At 47.3% G+C, this 22,697-nt stretch overlaps 1 protein-coding gene across 1 annotated transcript in view; it reads right to left on the reverse strand.

Moving 5' to 3' along the window:
• Positions 1-1,328: 1,328 nt before the first annotated feature.
• NR5A2 (nuclear receptor subfamily 5 group A member 2) overlaps positions 1,329-22,697 on the reverse strand; it is a 164,559-nt gene continuing 143,190 nt past the window's right edge. The window contains exon 7 of the mRNA XM_044942631.2: positions 1,329-2,479. Coding sequence (XP_044798566.1) covers positions 2,469-2,479 — 11 coding nt within the window. The 3' untranslated portion in view covers positions 1,329-2,468. The remainder of the gene's footprint in view (positions 2,480-22,697) is intronic.

A 22,697-nucleotide genomic window follows, 5' to 3' on the forward strand; every position in this document is an offset into this window, starting at 1 on the left:
TATATGTGACATCTTTTAAAAAAATTTTATTAACTTTTTTATTGGTGGATAATTGCTTTACAATTTTGTGTTGGTCTCTGCCATACAACTTGAAGCAGTCATAATCATATATATATACATGCTCAGTCACTTCAGTCGTGTACCACTTTTTGCAACCCTATGGATTGTAGCCCGCCAGGCTCCTCTGTCCATAGGATTCTCCAGGCAAGAATACTTGAGTGGGTTGCCATTTCCTTCTCCAGGGAATATTCCCGACCCAGGGATTCAACCTGAGTCTCTTATGTCTCCTACATTGGCAGGCGGGTTCTTTACCACTTTCGCCACCTGGGAAGCCACCCAATTATATATATATACATACACATATATATTTATTTATTTATCTCCCCTATTGTATCGACATCTTTGCATGACTTTCAGTTTAATCCTCAGAAAGGATAAGTATGCCCATTTCACAGATGAGTATATCTGGGCCTCACTATTTCTTCTGTTCCTGCAGGCGTTTTCCAGGCCTATATCTGGCCTTCCAATATAAAGAAGGACAGTGCCACAGTTTCGGTCCTTGTCAGAACCAGGTGTTATGTGAATCTTGTATCCAGGGTTGCACAAATCATAGATTTCACTTACGGGTAGAATTTCCGCCCCTCGTGTCTCCTGTCCATTGAGATTTGGCAGTGCTCCAAACACAGGATGGTATCGGTGTGTTTCCCACGTGAACAACCTGAGATCAAGTCTTGCATATCCATCATCCAGTTTCTCTGTCTTGTGCAGTAACGTGGAATTCCATTTATTAAACCATTTTTTTACTGACATAGTAAAAAAAAAAAAGCGGAGCAGTGTTTTCATCTCAAGCACTCGGGGCTCCAGGGCCGGCATCCCCCTGATTCACGCGGGGGCAACACCAGCGGTGGGTGTGACAGGAGGGCGTGTGACGCGCCTCACAAGTGCTCCAGTGAGGCCGTCGGGCTGGGGGGTGATCGGGGAGACTTCTGAGCCCTCCCGGTGCTCCGCGGTTCTCCTGTGCTTGTGGCGATTTTGTTCGGGGCCGGGTGATGTGGGGAGTCCTCCGCTCTTCCCACTCCTGCAGCGTCAGGGCCAACGGGAGGAACCGTGCTGGGTGAGTGGGGGCCCCTCCCTGGGCACAGATGCACCTCGAGCCGGCTTGTGCAGGGGAAGGAGAGTGAGCTTTTAAGGGGTGCTCTCTCCTTTGCAGACCTCCAGCGGATCCGTGTTCACTGGCAAGGTTTTCTCGGTGGCACTTTACTGGCTGGCTTGTCAGGCACATGAGACCAGCAGAGCCTGCCTGCTCCCAGGATGCCTTTCCTTTTTCTTCCACGTTGAAAGTCGTTCCTGTGTACCCAAGCTCTCCAAGCTGCCTGCAAGAACTTTGGCATGGTTTTCCTAACCTTTCAAACAGTAAAAACAAAACTCTCCTTTGATTATTAAAAAAAAAAAAAGAAGGCCAGAGGACTCTGGCACGGAGCCACAAAGGATGCAGGCGATCTGAGGGAATATTCCACAAAACACTGCAAGTTCCCTCTCCGGGCCCCAGTGCGGGCGTCGCACTTTGCTTGTACTTAACATACATCAACTGTCACCCGGCGGCAGTCGGCGTTCAGCCGAACACAATGGAACATCCAGATGGTCTAAACAAAGCCGACAAATGTTCACTGCTATTAAAAGCTGTTTACATCAGCTTCAAGGGTTTCATGGATTGAACTTTATATTCTGTCTCCACCGAGGTGCGTAGGTCCGCGGCCGGGACTGCCTCTTATAGAGTCTTACTGCTGACGTTCCCACACCCCGTGGAGACGAAATGAGACAGCAACTTAGGAGGCAGGATAATGTCGGCTAGAGCGTCACCGCAGGCGCTCTCAGTGACTTGCCCCCAATTCTGTTTTATTGATGGTCCATTTCAGCCTCGGCCCCAGACCCAATAAACACAGAGCGGACCCTCCCCGCTGGTGGTGGTGGTAGGCCTGGGTGGATGGCTGGGCCCCTACCTTCCCTGCAGTCAGGCCTCTGGGCCTCCTTGCTCCCCGATGGGGGTGTTTAGGCCATGAATGCTTCTGTTTTCTTCCTCTGAGATGCTCTGCTATCAGGCCCTGTGCTGCTGGGGATTAATATACTTGAGTGGCCGACCCGCATTCTTCTTCTTTCCTAGTCTTTGCGGCGTGATGCATCGTTGGTGGTGCGCGGGGGGTGTGGCCGCTGTTGTGTAGTGGGGGTGTGTGGTCTCCGTTGTGTAGCGGGGGTGTGTGGCCTCCGTTGTGTAGCGGGGGGTGTGTGGTCTCCGTTGTGTAGTAGGGGGTGCGTGGCCGCCGTTGTGTATCGCCATCGCGTCCTGTTGCGTACTGCCATTCACAACACTATCCCCGGGAAGGATGTCCAGCTCATTTCTTGTTAAAGAAGAATCTGAGAAACTGTCCCTGTGTTTAACAGGGTATGCTCACCATTGCCAATTTCTCTCATTATAACATACCTGTAAAGTGAATATATACGAAAGCGTATTGTAGATTAATTTGCCCTAACATTCAAACTAGCACAAGAACAGAAAAGCGCCTCAATGGAACAATTCAAATAGTTATTTTCTACATAAATAGATAATCTTAGCTTTATGTCATATTTGGGTTAAGTTTCATGCATTATTTGCTGTGTCATTTCTGAGTTACCATGCTTCAAGTTTTCTGATGTATTTTTCAAGATATGTGAGCTCATAAATGACTAAAGTAACATGTTTAAGAAAATATGATTTGTTGGCCTATTTTCTCCAGAAATAACCTTTAAGATCAAGATAGGTAGGGAACGAGGTCGTACGACATGACACAGGACTGCATTTTACTGATGCTATGTAAGGTCCTCAAAGCAAGATTGATGTGGGCTGTTAGGAACACAGTGAAGACAGGCTCTCCTCTATGAGTGGGGACCAAGCTCATCTTCACAACGGTTCTGCTGGAGCAGATCATTTCAATAAATTTGATAAGAAACAGGTTTCGATCTCCTATATTTTTATAGGGTTATAGGCTTTCTTTATATTATCACTTGAAATTCAAAGCTTTAAGCTTGAGCAAGAAAAAGATGTTGTCCATAAAAAGTTAATCTAGGACTTCCCTCATGGCTCAGTGGTAAAGAATCTGCCTGCCAATGCAGGAGACATGGGTTTGATTCCTGGTCAGGGAGGATCCCACATGCTGCGGAGCTTTAACTACTGAGTCTGTGCCCTAGAACCCAGGAGAAGCAACTTGTGGGCCCACAGGCTGCAGCTACTGGAGCCCTGCTCCCCAGCAAGAGCAGACACGGCAGTGAGAAGCCCGCACGCCACAGCTGGAGAGTCGCCCCACTTGCCACAGTTAGAGAAAAGCCCGCCCTGCAATGAAGACAGACCCAGTGTAACCAAAGGTGAATAAAATCATATATGAAACAGTTACTCTGCACTGGTGTATTTCGTGATCGTGATGAAACGAGGCGGTCCTCCTTACAGAGCTGGTAAGCGTCTGAAACTTTGCGCTGATAATAGTTCTGTCGAATGCTATTTCAGGAAGGCAGCCTGGGAGCGGTGAAGACGCGATTCACACCTCTGTAATTTGGATTAGGGAGATCATTTTATTGGCTGTTGGTATGTGTGGTATTTTCATAGATGTCTCAAGAGTGATAGGCTTAAAAAAAAAAAAAAAAGGATAGCACAGAAAAGGAAAAAAGAAAAATGTAACAGAGCCAGAGTGTGGGCTTGTGCCCATCCTGGGGGACCCGCTCCCCGCTGCCTCTCCTCCTGAACCAGCATGGGCTGCTCCCTTTCCTGTTTTCCCTTCTAGTGGAGCAGCAGGCTTTTCCGCACACCCCAGGAGATCGCTTCCTTAAAATGGCTCATTATTTATCATTTAAGTAAGCCATTGGAATTTTGTTAATTCCTGTTTGACTTAGCACATGCAAAATGCTATCATTATCTGGGGGAAGATAATGTTAACTTATAACTGTTACCCAGAGTACTAATTAAGTGACCTTTGCAAAACAAACCTGATCAGGGAGTCAGCCAAGGAAACCGCCAAGATGGAGGCCAAGTTGATTCCCTTCCAGGCCTTTGGGTCTATAACCTGACAATGCACGGTGGTTAAAGACTGTCTAGTTATTTGAAGACGTTCTAGCGTTTGCCTTGACTAATGTGGTCAAAATTTAGAGATCCCTTTAGCTTCAGCCAAATATCGAGTAAGCTGCACTTCAGCCTGTGTGGCCCTCCTCTTTAGTGCCTCTGTCTTCCTCCTCTGCATCCAGATTCTCCATCATTTCTGCTGGTCTCTTAGCAACACTCAGAGAGATTATGATAAGCTAGCTTACACTCAAGTATAAATGGCAGTTTGCTGAATAGTTGAATAGTCCGCCTTTCCTAGGAGTATTGTGTTTTAAAATAAGATAAAATTCTAAGCTGGGAAAATAACATTTTGGAATTTTAGGTTTCAACGAACTAATAGGAAGGGTATTTTTCGAGTGTGAAGAGACTTCTCAGTGGCCCTGTAATCAAATCAATGAAAATGTGTTTCTTCACAGCCAGGTCGACACTGTACTCTCTTCTGCGTATTAGCTGGTATAGACGGCTTTAAAAAGTTCTAATTAGATGCAGTCCAAGTTCAGTCTTACATAGTGAGAAACTACACACCTGCGAGGTCTGCTTCCTCCTGCCCCAAGTCTTCCGATGGCCTTACTTCTTAATTCTGTCTCAACAGAAAGGAACCCTTATTTTTGTTTTCTCACTTCTCCTAAAATAGACCATCCTTTTGAACATTTTTGAATTTCAAAAATCATTTATGAATGTTAAATTATTTTAAAAAATTTATTGACTTTTAAAAAAGTGCCTATTTTCTTTTTATTGCTTATTGTTTATTTTTAATAATTAATTAATGTATTATCTTTTAAATTAATTTTTATTGGAATATAGTTGCTTCTTTTCATACTGTTCATGGGGTGTTCAAGGCAAGATTGATGATTGATGGATCGTCGAAAAAGCAAGAGAGTTCCAGAAAAACATCTATTTCTGCTTTATTGACTATCCCAAAGCCTTTGACTGTGTGGATTGTGGAAAATTCTGAAAGAGATGGGAATACCAGACCACCTGACCTGCCTCCTGAGAAACCTGTATGCAGCTCAGGAAGCAACAGTTAGAACTGGACATGGAACAACAGACTGGTTCCAAATAGGAAAAGGAGTACGTCAAGGCTGTATATTGTCACCCTGCTTATTTAACTTCTATGCAGAGTACATCATGAGAAACACTGGGCTGGAGGAAGCACAAGCTGGAATCAAGATTGCCGGGAGAAATATCAAGAACCTCAGATATGCAGATGACACCACCCTTACGGCAGAAAGTGAAGAAGAACTAAAGAGCCTCTTGATGAAAGTGAAAGAGGAGAGTGAAAAAGTTGGCTTAAAGCTCAACATTCAGAAAACGAAGGTCATGGCATCTGGTCCCATCACTTCATGGCAGATAGATGGGGAAACAGTGGAAACAGTGTCAGACTTTATTTTTTGGGGCTCCAAAATCACAGCAGATGGTGATTGCAGTCATGAAATTAAAAGACGCTTACTCCTTGGAAGAAAAGTTACGACCAACCTAGATAACATATTCAAAAGCAGAGACGTTACTTTGCCAACAAAGGTCTGTCTAGTCAAGGCTATGGTTTTTCCAGTGGTCATGTATGGATGTGAGAGTTGGACTATAAAGAAGGTTGAGCACCAAAGAATTGATGCTTTTGAACTGTGGTGTTGGAGAAGACTCTTCAGAGTCTCTTGGACTGCAAGGAGATCCAACCAGTCCATCCTAAAGGAGGTCAGTCCTGGGTGTTCATTGGAAGGACTGATGCTGAAGCTGAAACTCCAATACTTTGGCCACCTGATGCGAAGAGCTGACTCGTTTGAAAAGACCCTGATGCTGGGAAAGATTGAGGGCAGGAGGAAAAGGGGACGACAGAGGATGAAATGGTTGGATGGCATCACTGACTCGATGGACACGGGTTTGGGTGGACTCTGGGAGTTGGTGATGGACAGGGAGGCCTGGCGTGCTGCGATTCATGGGGTCGCAAAGAGTCGGACACAACTGAGCGACTGAACTGATAGTTGCTTAGCAAAAATACTTATTTTTAAATAAAGAACTTAAATGCCATTCCAGTTTCCAATTTTCCTCTGTTCACCTACTTCCATAAGCTGTCCTGGCATCAAATTTCACTCAGATATTTGGGGGATAAGAGTATAAAACATGTAAAATAAATGATAATAGATTTTTCTTGAAAAGCTGAAAAAATAAACATTTTGATTGAAGATTGTTGCTTATTAATGCTCTGATTCTATAACATTTGCCATATTTATTTGTAGCTTCTGCCTTAATTATTACACTAAGAGAAATATATATATATTTTTTAGTATTTGATGGAGAAATCTTTCAACACACTGCTCTCTGATTTATAAAGGAGCACAGATTAAAGCTGGGAAGATGGGATTAACCTGACACTAGGTTCTCCTATAACATAGCTGATATATGGTACGATACCAGTAAACATGTAATAAGCAGTGAAGGGAGTTTATCCCAATATAATTAAAAAAATACCAGACACTTAGTGGCTTTGCAAAGAATTAAAAATACAGCAATTATTTATCTGACTAGGGTTGAAATATATCCAGGTCTGGATATAAGATTTTACAGGATTGAAACGCTAGTAGCTGGAATATTACTGCACGTGGTACTTGATTTTACCGGGTCTTGGGAATGAGGTTAGTAATGAAGGTCTAGTGATCTGTAACGGGTCTTCTTGTTACAACGCTGCATCACTTGGTTACTTCCTCAAATTGCTCACCCTCATCTTTCGATGCCCACAGTCCTTTCCCAAATGCCCTTTTCTACCACTGTTTCCTATTATCCACAGCTTGGAATGATTTATTTTTAGATTACTGGACAATATTGCTTACCTACACTCCCTCTTTTTTTTCCTTAAAGAACATTTTCATGAACTGTCATAGTTCTCTGTTATATGGCTAATTGATTAAAAGAGTAAAAATCCAGCATCTCAGCAAGTACTCCACAGTCAGCCATATTTATAAACCCAGCTTCATAAAAATATTCCATTGGCCGTAGAATGACTAAACCCTTAACTCCTTGGGGAATCCTGCTCATGTTCTGTGACCCTTTCATACACATTTTATCTATCACCAAAAGAACATCCCAGTTAAAGCCTTTCCCCATGGTCATCAAGGTTCAAGCCAGAGAAAAATTATATTCCCTTCAGAGACAACATCAAGATGAACTGAATAGTTTTAGAAGACGAGCCTACTGGATCAATTTCTTTCCATGATGATATCGTCTTGACTAAACTTGACTAAATTTGACTTTCCCGTTTCACTGCCAAGATGTGTGTTGACTTTTTTCTTGAAAAAAATATCAATTTCTAATGCATTTTGCCTGGAGGCCAGAGTATACTATTTCTTTTATTATTACACTTTATCTTTCTTCAATTGCTTGTTGTAAAGATTGTTATAAGATTTGTTTGGTTCAATGCTCACAGTTTCAGCAGATTTTGGTAACATGATAATGTGTTTGAAGCTGTAAAATACTTTTAGTATTCTAGTGTTCCTAAGTCAGGCTTCTCTGGTGGCTCAGCGTTAAAGAATCTGTCTGCAATATAGGAGCTGGAGGAGACGTGAGTTTGATCCTTGGGTTGGAAAGAGCCCCTGGAAGACGGCATAGCAGTCTACTCCAGGATTCTTGCCTGGAGAATCCCATGGACAGAGGGGCCTGGTGGACCACAGTCCATAGGATCACAAAGGGATCTCAAAGAGCTGGACGTGACCGAAGTGACTGAGCGAGTACACAGGCGCGCCTTCATGGGTCAGCTCTTAAGAGTGGTCAGGCCTCCTAATCTTGCGTCCAGCGCGAGGTGCTCCTGTCCTCTGGACAGCTGCAAGTGTAATGAATTCTTTATTCAGCCCACAAGTACTTACTTAGATCTCCTATATGCCGTTCGCTAGGGTCGCGGTGGAGTAAGTCATCATCCGGGGAGCCTAGTGTTTAATAAGGGAGGCGACCAACATCCATCTTACAGTGTGAAACCCAGACGTGGGGGCTGGCTTTAGGGGCTGGCTTTAACAGCTGCGAGAGCGGGGACAAGCCCGCCCGTGCTGAGCTGGAGCAGGAGTGGGTTCCCTGACTGTGCTCGGCATGGTGTGAAGGCTCCTGGCGGAGGGAACGGCCTGTGCAAAGTGTGAGGGAAGAGGGCCACGTCCAGAACGAACTGCAGGGACTTTCTGGGGGTCCAGGGGTCGGGGCGTCACCTTCCGATGCGGGGAGTGCAGGTTTGACCCCTGGTTGGGGGCTAAGATCCCACGTGCCTTGTGGCCGAGAGATAGATCAGAAGCAGTATTGTGACAAAGTGAGTAAAAGACTTTAAAAGTGGTCCATATGAAAAACGGCAATGACAAAATCCCAAGAAACTAACCGTAGGGCATGTGGGCGAGAAGGGAGGAGTGGCCCCTCTGGGCGGTGGGGCTTGAATGTGACGGCTCTTTAGGCAAAATGCGAGGCCCTGGAGATTTTAGGTGATCAAGTGACATGAGAAGACAGCAGTGGGATGGCTGAGCGCTGCACTAGGTGGGTCAAATCCTGTCCCTGTTACTTTGTTTTGTTTGGAATATAGTTGATTTTCAGTGTTTCATGTGTACAGCAAAGCGATTCGGTTGTACATACATGTATATGTGTGTGTATGTATGTATGTATAACTGCATTACAGAAACACAAACACATACACATGCATGCTGTTGCTCATTTGTGTCCGAGTCTGCAACCCGTGGACTGTAGCCCGCCAGGCTCCTGTCCGTGGGATTTCCCAGGCAAGACTCCTGGAGTGGGTTGCCATTCCTCCTCCAGGGGATCTTCCTGATAGAACCTGCGTCTCCTGTGGCTTCTGCATTGGCAGCTGAATTCTTAGCCCCTGTGCCCCTGGGAGACACCCCACCTCCACACACACACATACATATTTTTTGGCCGTGCCTCGAGGCATGTGGGATCTTAGTTCCCCAGCCTAGGGTTGAACCCATGCCTCCTGCCGTGGAGGCTCAGCGTCTTAGCCACAGGATGGCCAGGGAATTCCCTGAAACACAGCTCAACTTCTGTTTGACTCTGGTTCAATTTGAGCAGGTTGTCTTGCGTGTGACAGAGCTGATGGAGAAAATTAACATAGGAACTAGGTCATGGAGAAGAAAGGAATTTTATCGTGTACAGAGAATCTCGGTAGCTGGTAGCACATCTTGTGAGGTGGTATGTTAACAATACCTGGCCTTGACTGAGTTCCTCTCTGCTGGGTCCTAGGTCAGGGTCTCATTAAGCCTTCGCAGTGACCCTGTGACTTGCTCCTGTGAGCATCACCATTTACAGGCGAGGAGGCTGAGGCTCCTCAGGTGAGCAGGTGGCAAGGCCGCACACTTAGGAAGTGGCAAGGAGGCTTGCGCGGGGTCTGTCTGCACAGTCTGTTTGCAGCACGGCTCTCCTTTCTCCTGAGGGTGGAAGCCAGCCCCTCACTGAGAACCCGCTGCCTCTAATTGAGTCTCCGGTTTCTTTCAAGCTTTTGCCTTCAGTCAACTCTGGAGGATTTAGCTGATGGTGGGCTTTGAGCTATTCTTTTCACTGCAGCTGTTTCTCCCTCAGAAAGGTTGAGAGAAACCATTGGTCAAAGAAGGATGGGGTGTGGGTCTCGCCCTCTCTGGTCATTTGTTAAGGCTTCCCTGATAGCTCAGGTGGTCAAGAATCCACCTGCAATGCGGGAGACCTGGGTTTGATCCCTTGGTTGGGAAGACCCCATGGAGAAGGGGATGGCTACCCACTCCAGTATTCTGGCCTGGAGAATTCCAGGGACTGTATAGGCCATGGGGTCGCAAAGAGTCGGACATGACTTTTGTCATCTGTTACATATTCAATCTCAACAGAAACCCAGCTCAAGTCCCCAAGTTCCAGATTCAAGAGGGAGGTGTTTTTGTAAGGGGCCCAGGAGTCCATAGGTTTGTAAGCATTTTATGGGGGAAAACCCAAGCCCCATGGCCCTGTACATATGGAGCACTCAGGAAACGGCAGCTAAGCCCGGGGCCGTGGAGGGGGCCTGGCTCCCGGCTCCGAGTAGCTGGGCCTCGTGCTGAAGACAGCTGATAGGGACTCCGAAGGACCTCAGTGGTGGGGAGTGTGTGGTCAGAATGTGGGGAAGGGTAGCTCACTATGGAGTCAGAGTTTATCATGGATGTATGTGGCCAAGATGGGAGGCGGAGGGACTTCCCTGGGGGTTCCGTGGTTAATACTCTACGCAGGGGGCACGAGTTCGATACCTGCCTAGGGAAATAAGATTCTACATGCAGCGTGGTGTGGCCCAAAATAAATAAAAATAAATTTAAAAAATAAAATCAATTGCACTTTAAAAAAGTACTCACTGCCTCATATTTCAGAGAAGGCAATGGCACCCCACTCCAGTACTCTTGCCTGGAAAATCCCATGGATGGAGGAGCCGGGTAGGCTGCAGTCCATGAAGTCGCTAAGAGTCATGACTGAGCGACTTCACTTTCACTTTTCACTTTCATGCATCAGAGAAGGAAATGGCAACCCACTCCAGTGTTCTTGCCTGGAGAATCCCAGGGACGGTGGAGCCTGATGGGCTGCTGTCTATGGGGTCGCACAGAGTCGGACATGACTGAAGCGACTTAGCAGCAGCCTCATATTTAAAATAAAGATGGGTGGCCGAGAGAAGAGTTAGGAAGCCATTGGTGAGGGTCTAGGAGACAGAGCGGAGGGCTGCCGTGTTGGACGTAAGGACAGAGTGGAGGCTGGGGACTGATTGGAGCTAGGGTACAGAATCAAGAACCGTTTACTAGTCAAGAGGGTTCTGGGACGGTTCTTGGGTTTCTGACCGGCTGACTGGTGGTGCGTGTCCCTGGAATAGCTGTGGAGCAGGGGGACGGTGGGGTCGGGTCCTTGTCCAGAGGGTCCAATGTGTCCCACACGAGGAACCCAGAGGGAAGCCAGGGGGCCCAGAGATGCTATTCTGGGGGAGAACGATGCGATCAAAACAACAATAAAAAAAGACAAATGATTAAAAACTTACGCTTTTGCTTTCTTTTCAGACTCATTTTCCCAAGGTGGCATTTCTTGAAATGCCATATTTTAGAAAAATATGAGAATTTCCTCTTTATGGCCACCTGGCCTGTGAGATGAAGACTTCTTGCAGTTTCAATCTCTCTCGTCAGATCCGGGGGTAAATAGGCTTCAGTCACCCCTGACAACGGCGTGAGGAACAGCCCCTCCGTAGGATGGAGCGGCATTGATTTTTCATAAAAGTTTAATAAGATGCTACAGGTCAAAAGCTTTGCAAAGTTTGCTATAAATTTTAGTGAGGAACTGAGCAAGATGTAATTGGATGAGAAAATGGAAATGAAACTTGGATCAGGGCAGCAGCGCGGATGGGGGACAGAGACGAAGAGGCCCTCCCACCCTCCCCCTGACCTTCAGGAATGAGGCTCAGGCCTGGCCACTGACCACCTAGAGCACCTGTTACCCCCCGGTTACCTGCATGTCAGTCACGTCACTCAGGCTCACTCGAGGGGTACCTGTCCCATAGGACCCCCAGTGTGCTTTGCAACGGACTTGATTTCCAGGTTGTACTTTCTGGTTATGTTTGTTTAATCCCAGAGTAAAGAACAGTGTAAATTATCTTCCTTTAAAACCAGCTCCACAATTTCCAGCACCTATAATTTATGTCATATTGATTTACTTTGAATTTTCTAGATGAATGCAAATTTATATCACTTTAATGTGAGATACTCTCTTCCTAAGTAGGACTCTGTTTCACATCCATAATCCATCTTAATTTAAGATTTTTAAAGTCCGCTCTTTTGCATTAGCATTGGAATGAGGGCAATCCGTGCACTCCTGTTTTCTCATTATGACAAAGTGATGGTCTCTTTAAAGACCTTTGGATGGTGTCTGCCATTGGTTTAGATTTTCTTGCTCTGTGCTCGCTTCAGCAGCACATATACGAAATTTTCTTGCTCAACACAGCACACTCTACCCAGTCAATCTGTTTGTAATCAATTTAACGTCATGGAATATCACACACACACATGAACGATATTTCTCCCAACTGTGTTCCTGTAGAGATAGGGGGGAAGATAAGCTTGTTAGACTTAATTTCGTGTGGGTCCCTTTGCCGTATTACTTTCTCAGTTGCCACGTAAACCTTTTCTCCCCCTTGTTGGTGAAATTCAGGATAGTGTTAGAGGGATGCTTTTAGAATCTGTTCTCTGCTATGCTGAAAGCAGCTAGTTCTCTTTCTGGTTTAAAAGCCCCGAGCCTAACGAGACTGGGAGGGTGAGATGATGGAGGCAAAAACATTTTCAAGAAGCAGCCTTATAATTTAGGATTCCTGTAAATTACTAGGAAGTTGTGCAACTGCTATTTAATAGACACGGACTAATTATAGCCCCGAGTGCTGAGTCCCATCCTGCGGATATGCAGTATAATTCCTTTTAGAGAAGCAATGACATGTTGTTAATACCAGGCCATATTAGTGTATATCCCTCCAATCTCAAAGGGCTCTCTAAAAAAGGGCATGTGACAAAGAGCCAGCAGGTAACAACCTGGGCTTTGGAACTATCCTTTGGTGGCTCTTTTGTAAATGGATGTTCGCACCTGAAAATTCTGTATCACAGTCCTCTACTCTGCAACACTTGTGTCTCCATGACAACCACTTGTATTTATTAATGATCACAGCCAGTGATTACTGAACCTTCACTCTTTGCTTAGGGGTTTATATAACCTGCCAATTACCCTGAGAGAGTCTCATTCCATTATAATAGATGGAAAATGGTAGCTCAGAGAGGTTAAGGAACTTGCCCAAGGTCACACAGTTAATGAGTGGGGAAGCCTGGATTCAAACCCGAGTCAGTCTGTGCAATATCATTCATCCTATTTGGAGATGGCTAATTGGGCCACTCCTAGTTCTGGGGCTCAGTGTGACTGAATTTTCCTGTCCCTTGAAGCTTTCAAGGGTATTAGATACTCTTGCAGGAAAGAGGCAGGTTGGCCCTTGAGCTCCAAAAGGACTGAGTTCTGTAATTTGACTACAGACTGTCTGGAGAGCTGGGTATCATGCCAGTGGGTCTCTGGGAGCTGCTCCAGATCTTGGAACCCTCAGATGCTCCTGGGGTCCTCCACGTCTCCTTAGTGGGAAGCATATTTATCCACATGATGAGTTTATGCCTCATAAGATCCAGGAAATGCCTAGGGATGTACATATGTGAACCTGTTTGTTTATTTGAGATCTACTTCTTCAGTCTCTAAGTCGTGCCCAGCTCTTTGCGACCCCATGGACTGCAGCACGCCAGGCTTCCCTGTCCATCACTGACTCCCAGAGCTTACTCAAACTCATGTCCATTGAGTCGGTGATGCCATCCAACCATCTCATCCTCTGTCGTCCCCTTCTCCTCCTGCCTTCAATCTTTCCCAGCATCAGGGTCTTTTCCAATGAGTTGTTGACTCTTCACATCAGGTGGCCAAAGTATTGGACCTTCAGCTTCAGCATGAGACATACTGGTAAGAATCAAATCCTTTTGGGTCTGTGAAGAACTCAACTTCCTGCCAGTTGCTATTCTTGCCAGGAACCTTGCCTATGCTAGACACCGGGCCTCCTCAGGAGCTGGAGCTTCTGCACAGCAGCCTGGGTGAACTCTTGGGTCTTCATGTGCTCCGCTAAGATGAGGGCTTCTCTCGGTGAGGCGGGCTCCCCTCGCCCCAGGTCAGCTCCTCCACCAGGCACCGAGCATCACCCCTTCACTCCTTTCCTAGTGTCACGCCTGGGGTCATGGAGACTTGCTGGGGAAGGGGAGACTGAGGTGAGATGTGGGGTACAAGCAGTGATTGGCTGGGCAAGGGATGGAAAGGGGGTTCCAGGTGCAGGGACTCACCCACGTGGGGTCAGGGGTGGCGGGAGGATGGGGCGGCAGTGCCGTGTGGACGCAGCAGGCGGTGAGACGGCGGGCTCGCAAGACTTGCAAATTGTAGGTGACAGAGCCCTGCATGAATGCCCTTTTAAAAATGAGGTATCAATATTCTGTGATAAAGACTCTAAAAATGAATGAATATATGTATATATGTAACTGAATCACTTTGCTGTACACCTGAAGCTAACACCACATTGTAAATCAACTACACGCCAATAAAATTTAAATTTTTAAAAAATCAAGAAAATAAAAATTGAGCTATCATTGACATATCAGTTTCAGGTGGACATGATGATTCACTATTTGTATATGTTGCAAAATGATCACCACAGAAAGTCTAGTTAATATCTGTTGTATTATATGCATTATACCCAAACACACAAATGCATTTTTATTTTTTGGTTAAAATGGGATCTTTATTCAATTTCAGTATCAGTACCAGTTCAGTCGCTTAGTTGTGTCCGACTCTTTGCAACCCTGTGGACTGCAGCATGCCAGGCCTCCCTGTCCATCACCAACTGCTGGACTTGGCTCAAACTCACGTCCATCGAGTCAGTGATGCCATCCAACCATCTCATCCTCTGTCATCCCCTTCTCCTCCTGCCTTCAATCTTTCCCAGCATCAGGGTCTTTGCAAATGAGTCAGTTCTTCGCATCAGGTGGCCAAAGTATTGGAGTTTCAGCTTCAGCATCAGTCCCTCCAACGACTATTCAGGACTGATTTCCTTTCAGTTCAGTTCAGTCACGTAGTCGTGTCTGACTCTTTGCGACCCCATGAATCGCAGCACGCCAGGCCTCCCTGTCCATCACCAGTTCCCGGAGTTCACTCAAACTCACGTCCATCAAGTCTGTGATGCCATCCAGCCATCTCATCCTCTGTCGTCCCCTTCTCCTCCTGCCCCCAATCCCTCCCAGCATCAGAGTCTTTTCCAATGAGTCAACCCTTCGCATGAGGTGGCCAAAGTACTGGAGTTTCAGCTTTAGCATCATTCCTTCCAAAGAACACCCAGAACTGATCTCCTTTAGAATGGACTGACTGGATCTCCTTGCAGTCCAAGGGACTCTCAAGAGTCTTCTCCAACACCACAGTTCAAAAGCATCAATTCTTCGGCGCTCAGCTTTCTTCACAGTCCAACTCTCACATCCATACTTTAGGATGGACAAAATAGAAATGTTAGAAAACAAAATCTTCAGAGAGAACTCTGTTATGAAAACCCCGTTCACATGTGATTATGTACCCAATTGAACAGAATGCTGTGTTTTTCTCATTTCACTTACTCTTCATAGTCAAGGCTTGGTACACAGGATGAGCTGCCAGGCATGCGTACAAACGCCTTTTTAAACTTCAGAAACAAGAGAATACACTGCTGTGAAAGATACAAATCACAGAAGGGAGAGAGAAGGGAACTATCTGCAGTTTGCAGAGAGAAACTCTGACCCTGGGGCAGTTCTCGTGTCTACACGACGCTTCTGGGAGCCGAGATGGAGGAAGGCGCACCCCCTGGTGTGGCCCCGCCCTGGCAGGCCCTTTCCCGGCACGCCCAGGCAGCGCGCGTGCCCCTGTTTTCCGTAACCGACCCCCAGCCCTTTTATAAACAAGTTATCTTGGTAACAAAGGATGCGGAGCGGGCAGGAAGGAAGGTCAGGGAGCGCCCGGAGTGCTGGGGGAAACACATCACGCCTGGCCGTGCTTTCCTGGGGAGACGGGTCTGGCCTCGGAGGGCGTCACGTGGGCCGACGGGGCGGTTCGGAAGCGCCGAGTGTTTCGCTGGCCCGGGACGGAGGGAGGGAGGGGCCCGCGCACCGTCCGTGAGGCCGGGGTCCGGGCTCCGACGGGAGGCCCTGAGTCGTGTTGCCCAAGACTCCGGGGGAGGAGGCGATGTTCTCGGTGCGGTTCATGGAATTCGATTTAAGGGAAAGCGACTCCCTGTGCTGCCTTGCTGCACCGGTGAACCTGAGACACACGTACTTGTTTATTTCCAATTTAGTTTTTTTAGTGAACGTTTGTGTGAAGCGTCGCATGTTTCCTGTGCGCAGCGCTGTCCTTCCAGTGCTGTTGACACTACCGGACGCTCACCGCCAGAAGCTGAGCATCCGTCCATCAGCGTTGATCCCCTCCACCGGCCTCCCGTCCGCCACCCCACTGGAAGCCCTCGGGTTGCCACTACGCTGTTCTCTGTCTCTACGCTATTTGGTCTTCTGTTAATATATGGACTATGTTAATTGAGTAGCTGGCAGATCCTTTCCCAAGGGGCATCTCCTAAGGGCATGCTTTACGGCTCTGAAAGATGGCTACTTTGCAATGAACATGCCTTTCGCGTATTTTGAAAACTCAGTGGAGCTCCAGGCTCTCTCTGGATGGTTTGTGGGGAACAGTTAGAAGAATTAGGAAGCATTTTATTTGGATGAGTGTGAGCAACTCTTGTTTACTTGAAGCAGTTAAAGATAAGACTGCTAGAAAGTTCCTGGCGGTTAGGACTAAAGGCTTTCACTGTTGAGGGTGTGGGTTCAGTCCCTGGTTGGGGAACCAAGATCCCACAAGCTGTGTGGCACTGACAAAAAAAAAAAAAAAGACAAGATTCCTCAAGAAACCATATAATAATATGTTTCTTAATAAGAATTCTGGTATAGCCATCAATTTCTAATTTTCTTTGAAGGATCTAGGTAAAAATGACCAAAGACTTTGTTATGTTTATTTGTGTGTGTTTCAAACTATTCTTTATGGTTCAGTTCAGTTCAGTCGCTCAGTCGTGTCCAACTCTTTGCGACCCCATGAACCACAGCACGCCAGGCCTCTCTGTCCATCACCAACTCCCGGAGTTCACTCAAACCCATGGCCATTGAGTCGGTGATGCCATGTACCATCTCATCCTCTGTCATTCCCTTCTCCTCCTGCGTCAATCTTTCCGAGCATCAGGGTCTTTTCAAAGGAGGCAGCTCTGCGCATCAGGTGGCCAAAGTATTGGAGTTTCACCTTCAATATCAGTCCCTCCAATGAACACCCAGGACTGATCTCTGTTAGAATGGACTGGTTGGATCTCCTTGCAAGCCCAAGGGATTCTCAAGAGTCTTCTCCAACACCACAGTTCAAAAGCATCAATTCTTCGGTGCTTAGCTTTCTTTATTGTTCAACTCTCACATCCACACATGACCACTGGAAGAACCATAGCCTTGACTAGACAGACCTTTGTTGGCAAAGTAATGTCTCTGCTTTTTAATATGCTGTCTAGGTTGGTCATAACTTTCCTTCCAAGGAGCAAGCGTCTTTTAATTCTTTATGGTAGGAAACTACAGATGGCATAGACATCTCTCTGCCTGTATAACTATATCATTACATATGTTCTTGTGTTGTTCAGTCCTACTCTTTGTGACCTTATGGACTGCAGCACGCCAGGCTTCCCTGTCCTTCCTGGAGTTTGCTAAAACTCATGTCCATAGGAGCTGGTGATGCCGTCCAACCATCTCATCCTCTGTTGTCCCCTTCTCCTCCTGCCTTCATTCTTTCCCAGCATCAGGGTCTTTTTCCATTCATATATTCACCTATGCATAAGAATGATGCAGCGCCAATTCAGCTTAAAAGCTTAGAAAGAAGTGATTATTGCATACTGGTGAAAGGGGCACAAAAGTTTTACTTTGCACCCTGATTAAGGGACTTGCTACAGAACTTCCTTCCTCTTTGCAAATAAGGCACATAGCCAGATTGACCATAAGGCAGGAAGCAGGCAAATATACAGAATGGCATTAGGACTATCTTCAGTCTTTACAAGAGATTGTATCACACTGTCTGTTTCCCACCTTTATCAACACCCTGAGTTGGACAGCTGCCCTAAGAGGTGCCTGCTCCTCTGCCCCCACCCTCCTCCCACACCCCCACACCCCTGCTCCTGGAGCAGATCCGTGGTCCTCAAAGGGCATTTTTTCTGAAGTGGCTGAGGTTGAGCTTACTGGGTGTCTCTTAGAAAGCGTGTGTAGTTATACAAAGCAGCACTCTGTCATAGCTCAGAGACGGTCAGCCTCCAGGGGAAGCAACACAGGCTGGGGGGAAATCAGGAAGGCTTCCTGGAGGAGGTGAGACTCGGGCTTGGCTTTTAAAGTAGGAGCTGGACTCAGACCAATTGCAGAAGACGAGGAAAATGGTCATTCTGGACAGAGAAAAGCGTCCACTCCTATCTGAGCTCCACGGAGTGTAATAATGAACAAATGCTTCCAGAATGGTCCAGGAATCACAGATCCCCTCGGCATTTCATGAGCCTCATTTGTAAAACCAGGGTCTGGACTCCAGTCTCTGGGGCCCCCCCAGAGCTCTGTGGTTAACTGTGGTTCAGAGGTAACCAGGCTCCCTTTCTCTGACTGCCTTCAAGAACGAAGTATAAACCCACCTGGTAGAGTCTTTTCAGCCCAAGCCCATCACAAACCCTCCACTTCTGAGTCGAGGATCTTTGTCACTCTTGCCTTTTCTGGCGTGAATCTTCCTGTCTTCTCTGGGGCTTTCGTTTTCTATCTGCTGATTGAGACAGTCAGTGATCACCGAGCTCCGGGCAGGAAGCGTAGGTGCTGAATCATCAGTTCTCCCTAATCCATCCTCATACCGCCGGCTTCCCTGCAGGCTTCAGCCCAGATGAAGAGAGGAAGGGGGAGAGGATTCACTTCCGATGTCAGACATCGGAATGAGGGCCTGCTTTCCTGCCCCGAGGGGCTCAGAGGGATCTGGGGTGACAGACTCCCGCCTGCCTGGGAAAATGTCAAGAGGCACCCCACTTAGGGATCAGGATGCTGCCCTGAGTTTCAGGACATGCCGAGTGCCAAGAGCACAGATGTCTGTCTCAGAGACTTTAGAGACGTGCTCCCACCTCTGTGTAGACCTGGGCGCAGTCGTGTCTGACTCTTTGCGACTCCATGGACTGCAGCATGCCAGGCCTCCCTGTCCATCACCAACCCCTGGAGTTTGCTCAAACTCATGTCCGTTGAGTCAGTGATGCCATCCAACCATCTCATCCTCTGCCACCCTCTTCTCCTCCCACCTTCAATTTTTCCCAGCATTAGGGTCTTTTCTAATGAGTGGGCTCTTCACATCAGGTGGCCAAAGTATTGGAGCTCCAGCATCAGTCCTTCCAGTGAATATTCAGGACTGATCTCCTTTAGGATGGACCGGTTGGATCTCCGTGCAGCCCCAGAGACTCTCAGGAGTCTTCTCCAACACCGCAGTTCCCTTCTCTAAGTGACACTGATTCTGAGTTTCTTCTTTTTTTAACACTTATTTATTTGGCTGTGCTGGGCCTCAGTTTCGGCACATGGGATGTTTAGTTGCGGCTTGCAAGCTCTTAGTTGAGGCTGTGGGATCTAGTTCCTTGACCAGGGATCAAACCTGGGCCCCTGCCTTGGGATCACGGAATCTCAGCCACTGGACCACCAGGGAAGTTCCTGAAGTTTCTTAGGAATTAAACTGAAAAGTCAAATCCGAGGGCCCGTGGTTGGTAGAATATCAGCGTCTTCTTCAGAAGGCCTGCTTTGGGCTTGGCTCCCTGGCTCTAATGCCTCCTTCTCTTGCTTTGTGGGTATGAGGTGTGCATCTGTGTGCTTCCGCGAGTGTGTGTGTGCAGATGCTGAGTGCTTCTTTGCTCTTCAGGCCATTCTTGAGTGAGTGGAACTGGTGTCAGACAGCTGAGCTTTGCAGTGAGAATCTGGATTAAAAGATTTCCCCGGTGGCTATGGGGTTGCTGGTGCAGCAGCTGCAAGTATACAATTCCCTTTTCTTTGCCAGTTCTCGTTGTGCTAAAAATAGCGACGGCCCAGGGCTGCCAGGTGGGAGGCTTGCGGTTTAGATTTAAATCCCTCTGACACGGTGGAGCTCTCTCAGGGACAGCGCCTGCATCCTCTGCAGGCGAGGAGGAGGAGAAGGAAGGGGTGTTCAGGCATTTGCTGTGTCAGGTTGAGTGAGGCAAGCTTGCCCGTGAGTTGACTGAAGGACGTTTCTGCCCTGACATAGTCTAGGTCCTTCGGAAGGCATGGGGAGAAAATGCTTGAACTTCATCAGCAATTGTGACCCTGGACTGGAGACCCTTGGAAAATGCAGAGGACCGTACATTCATCAGTGATAATGATTTTTCTGAGACTTGGTTTCAGTATTTCAAAGTGAACTTAGGAGCAAGGTATAGAGTAAATGGGGCTTCCCTGATGGCTCCACGGGTTAAGAATCCACCTGCAGTGCACGAGACACAGGAGATGCAGGTTCAGCTCCTGGGTCTGGAAGGTCCCCTGCAGGAGGAAATGGCTAAGCACTCCAGTATTCTTGCCTGGAGAATCCCACAGACAGAGGAGCCTGGCGGGCTGCAGTCCATGGGCTCACAAAGAGTCCGACACGACTGAGTGACTGAGCACAAAGTAAACCATCCGGGGAACGTCTGGGAACTCACCAGGAGCACTTGCGTCCCCGTATATCCTTGGAACATGTATTTTATTGTGGAAACTGAAAAAAAAAATCGCATTTACTGAGAATAAGTTTGAAAAATACAGAACTTATCTTGATCTTTCTAGCTGTTGCTATGGTTTTGAGTAATACATCATTAGCAGCCTGGCACCCCAATGATGTATTGAAGCCATACATCATACCAGTGCCGTAGCTTTGATGATATATTAATGTAATTCGTGGTTAAGGCGCCATTGGCCCCATGATGTATGACTCAAAACACTACCAATTGGTTAGATCAACACACAGGGACCTGTGTGTTTGGGACAGGAGAATGGCAAATGGTTCTGGACCAAAACAGAATTGAACTTCTCGGGGGTGTCTCGGTGGTCTGTGCTGTAGGTGAAGGGTGGGTGCGCGGCTGCTCTGAGAGTGATGGAACCTGTGCCCGGGGCCAAGTGGGCACGAGGCGGGGGAGGAACAGGCCTCCGCTTTGCCTGCCCCAGCCGTGACCTCGTGTCATCCCTGCAGAGACGATAGCAGATGTTACTCATCTGCTGCTAGAGATCGGGAGCCCAGGGTTGACAGGTGAGTGAAGTGACTGCCCGCAGTGACGGGGCCGTGGTGGGAACGCTGTCTGCCTGGCTCTTGAGCCTGGTGGGGGCGGGGTTCCTTCCGATTTCGTGCCCCCGTTTCGAGGAAGGATGTTTCCCTCCCTGAAGAGGGACTGGAGAGTGAGGTGTCTTCCCATCTTCCCCTCCACCTTCCCTGCCTCCACTTGTGGATGTACAGTGTCGGGAGGAGGGATTTGAAGGCACAGACCTGGGGAGGCTCAGGCAGCGTGCTGGGCTTCTGGCGCATCTCCTCAGGGTCCTGCCAAGTGCCTTCCCCCCGGCTGAGGGCGGGTGGCCCCCAGAGGATGGCTCAGCTGGCCGCCAGAAGCCCCACTTGGCTCTGCTGACCGGCCTCCTCCCTGGGGTCTAGAGTCCACGCCAGCTCCCAGGACAGATGCATCCCATGCACGGTAGCCAGCATCATCATTTAAACATGTGAATCCCATCACAGAGCCATTCGACTTGGGTCCCTTCGAGGCTCTCTGCTGCACTTAGAGGAAAATCAACTCCTTACCTCGGTCCCTGGAGCCCTGACCCCTGTGGGGCTTCTTCCTGCTGCCCGAGGCTTTTACACACACTGACGGCCTGAACCAGCGCTGGGGGCTGCTTCTAAGGTCTCCCCTCAGACGCAGCGTCTCAGAGGGGCCATCCCAGACCTCTGGGCATTCTTTTTGGCTGCGCTGGGTGTTAACTGCAGCCTGTGGGATCTTTCGTCCCATCGTGTGGGCTCTTCATTGCAGTGCAGGGGTCCTTTCTAGTTGCAACTCCAAGAATCAGTTGCCCCGAGGCATGTGGGATCTTAGCTTCCGGACCAGGGATTGAACCTGTGCCCTCGCCTTTGAAGCATGGAGTCTTACCCGCTGCACCGCCAGGAAGCATTTAGGGGGCCCTCAACTCAAGGGAGGTTCTGACTGCCCCTTTATTAATAGCTTAAATAATTAAGTCAATTTGTTGGGTGTCTTCTAAGTGGTAACTGCTGAGAGTTTAACAGTGACTCAAATCAGAGGCCGTGTCCCTTAAAATTACGTTTGTAGGAATTACACTTCAATTTCCAATTTAGTCCTATATGGTCATGTTTTACATGTTATTCGCTAGTGTTAGAAAATGTAGAGCGTTTGACTTTAATATCAAACAATTCAGGATTACAAAATTTTAGTATGCTTTAAAAAACTTACCTGGCCTTAACTAACAGTGAATGTTAGTTGTCTATAATTCAGTTCAGTCGCTCAGTCGTGTCCAACTCTTTGTGACCCCATGGACTGCAGCACGCCAGGCTTCCCTGTCCATCACCAACTCCTGGAACTTACTATATTAATATACACAATTCTAATTGTGTATAATTCACAATTGTGAATTATTGTGAATTATAGAATTGTGTATAATTCTAAATGTGTCTAATTCACATGAGCAAATGAAATTGATAAGTATTATTTGTGTTTGTTGAGTAGGTCTTATTTAGGACTTGGGAGACTGGGGTAGGTAAGACATTTCATGGTGCCTAAAGAGATAAAGCCCTAACTCGTCAAAAATAGAAACAACAGCACAAAAAATAGCAAAACAATTGTATTTCATGGTTGGTTGCTAAAAAGTTAACTGTACAGATGAAAATGCTAGGGTAGTTTTTATTTAATTTTAGTTTTATTTTGGTGTAGAGTCAGTTTCCAGTGTGC

The sequence above is a fragment of the Bubalus bubalis genome, chromosome 5 (assembly GCF_019923935.1).
Source record: "Bubalus bubalis isolate 160015118507 breed Murrah chromosome 5, NDDB_SH_1, whole genome shotgun sequence".
Taxonomy (NCBI): domain Eukaryota; kingdom Metazoa; phylum Chordata; class Mammalia; order Artiodactyla; family Bovidae; genus Bubalus; species Bubalus bubalis.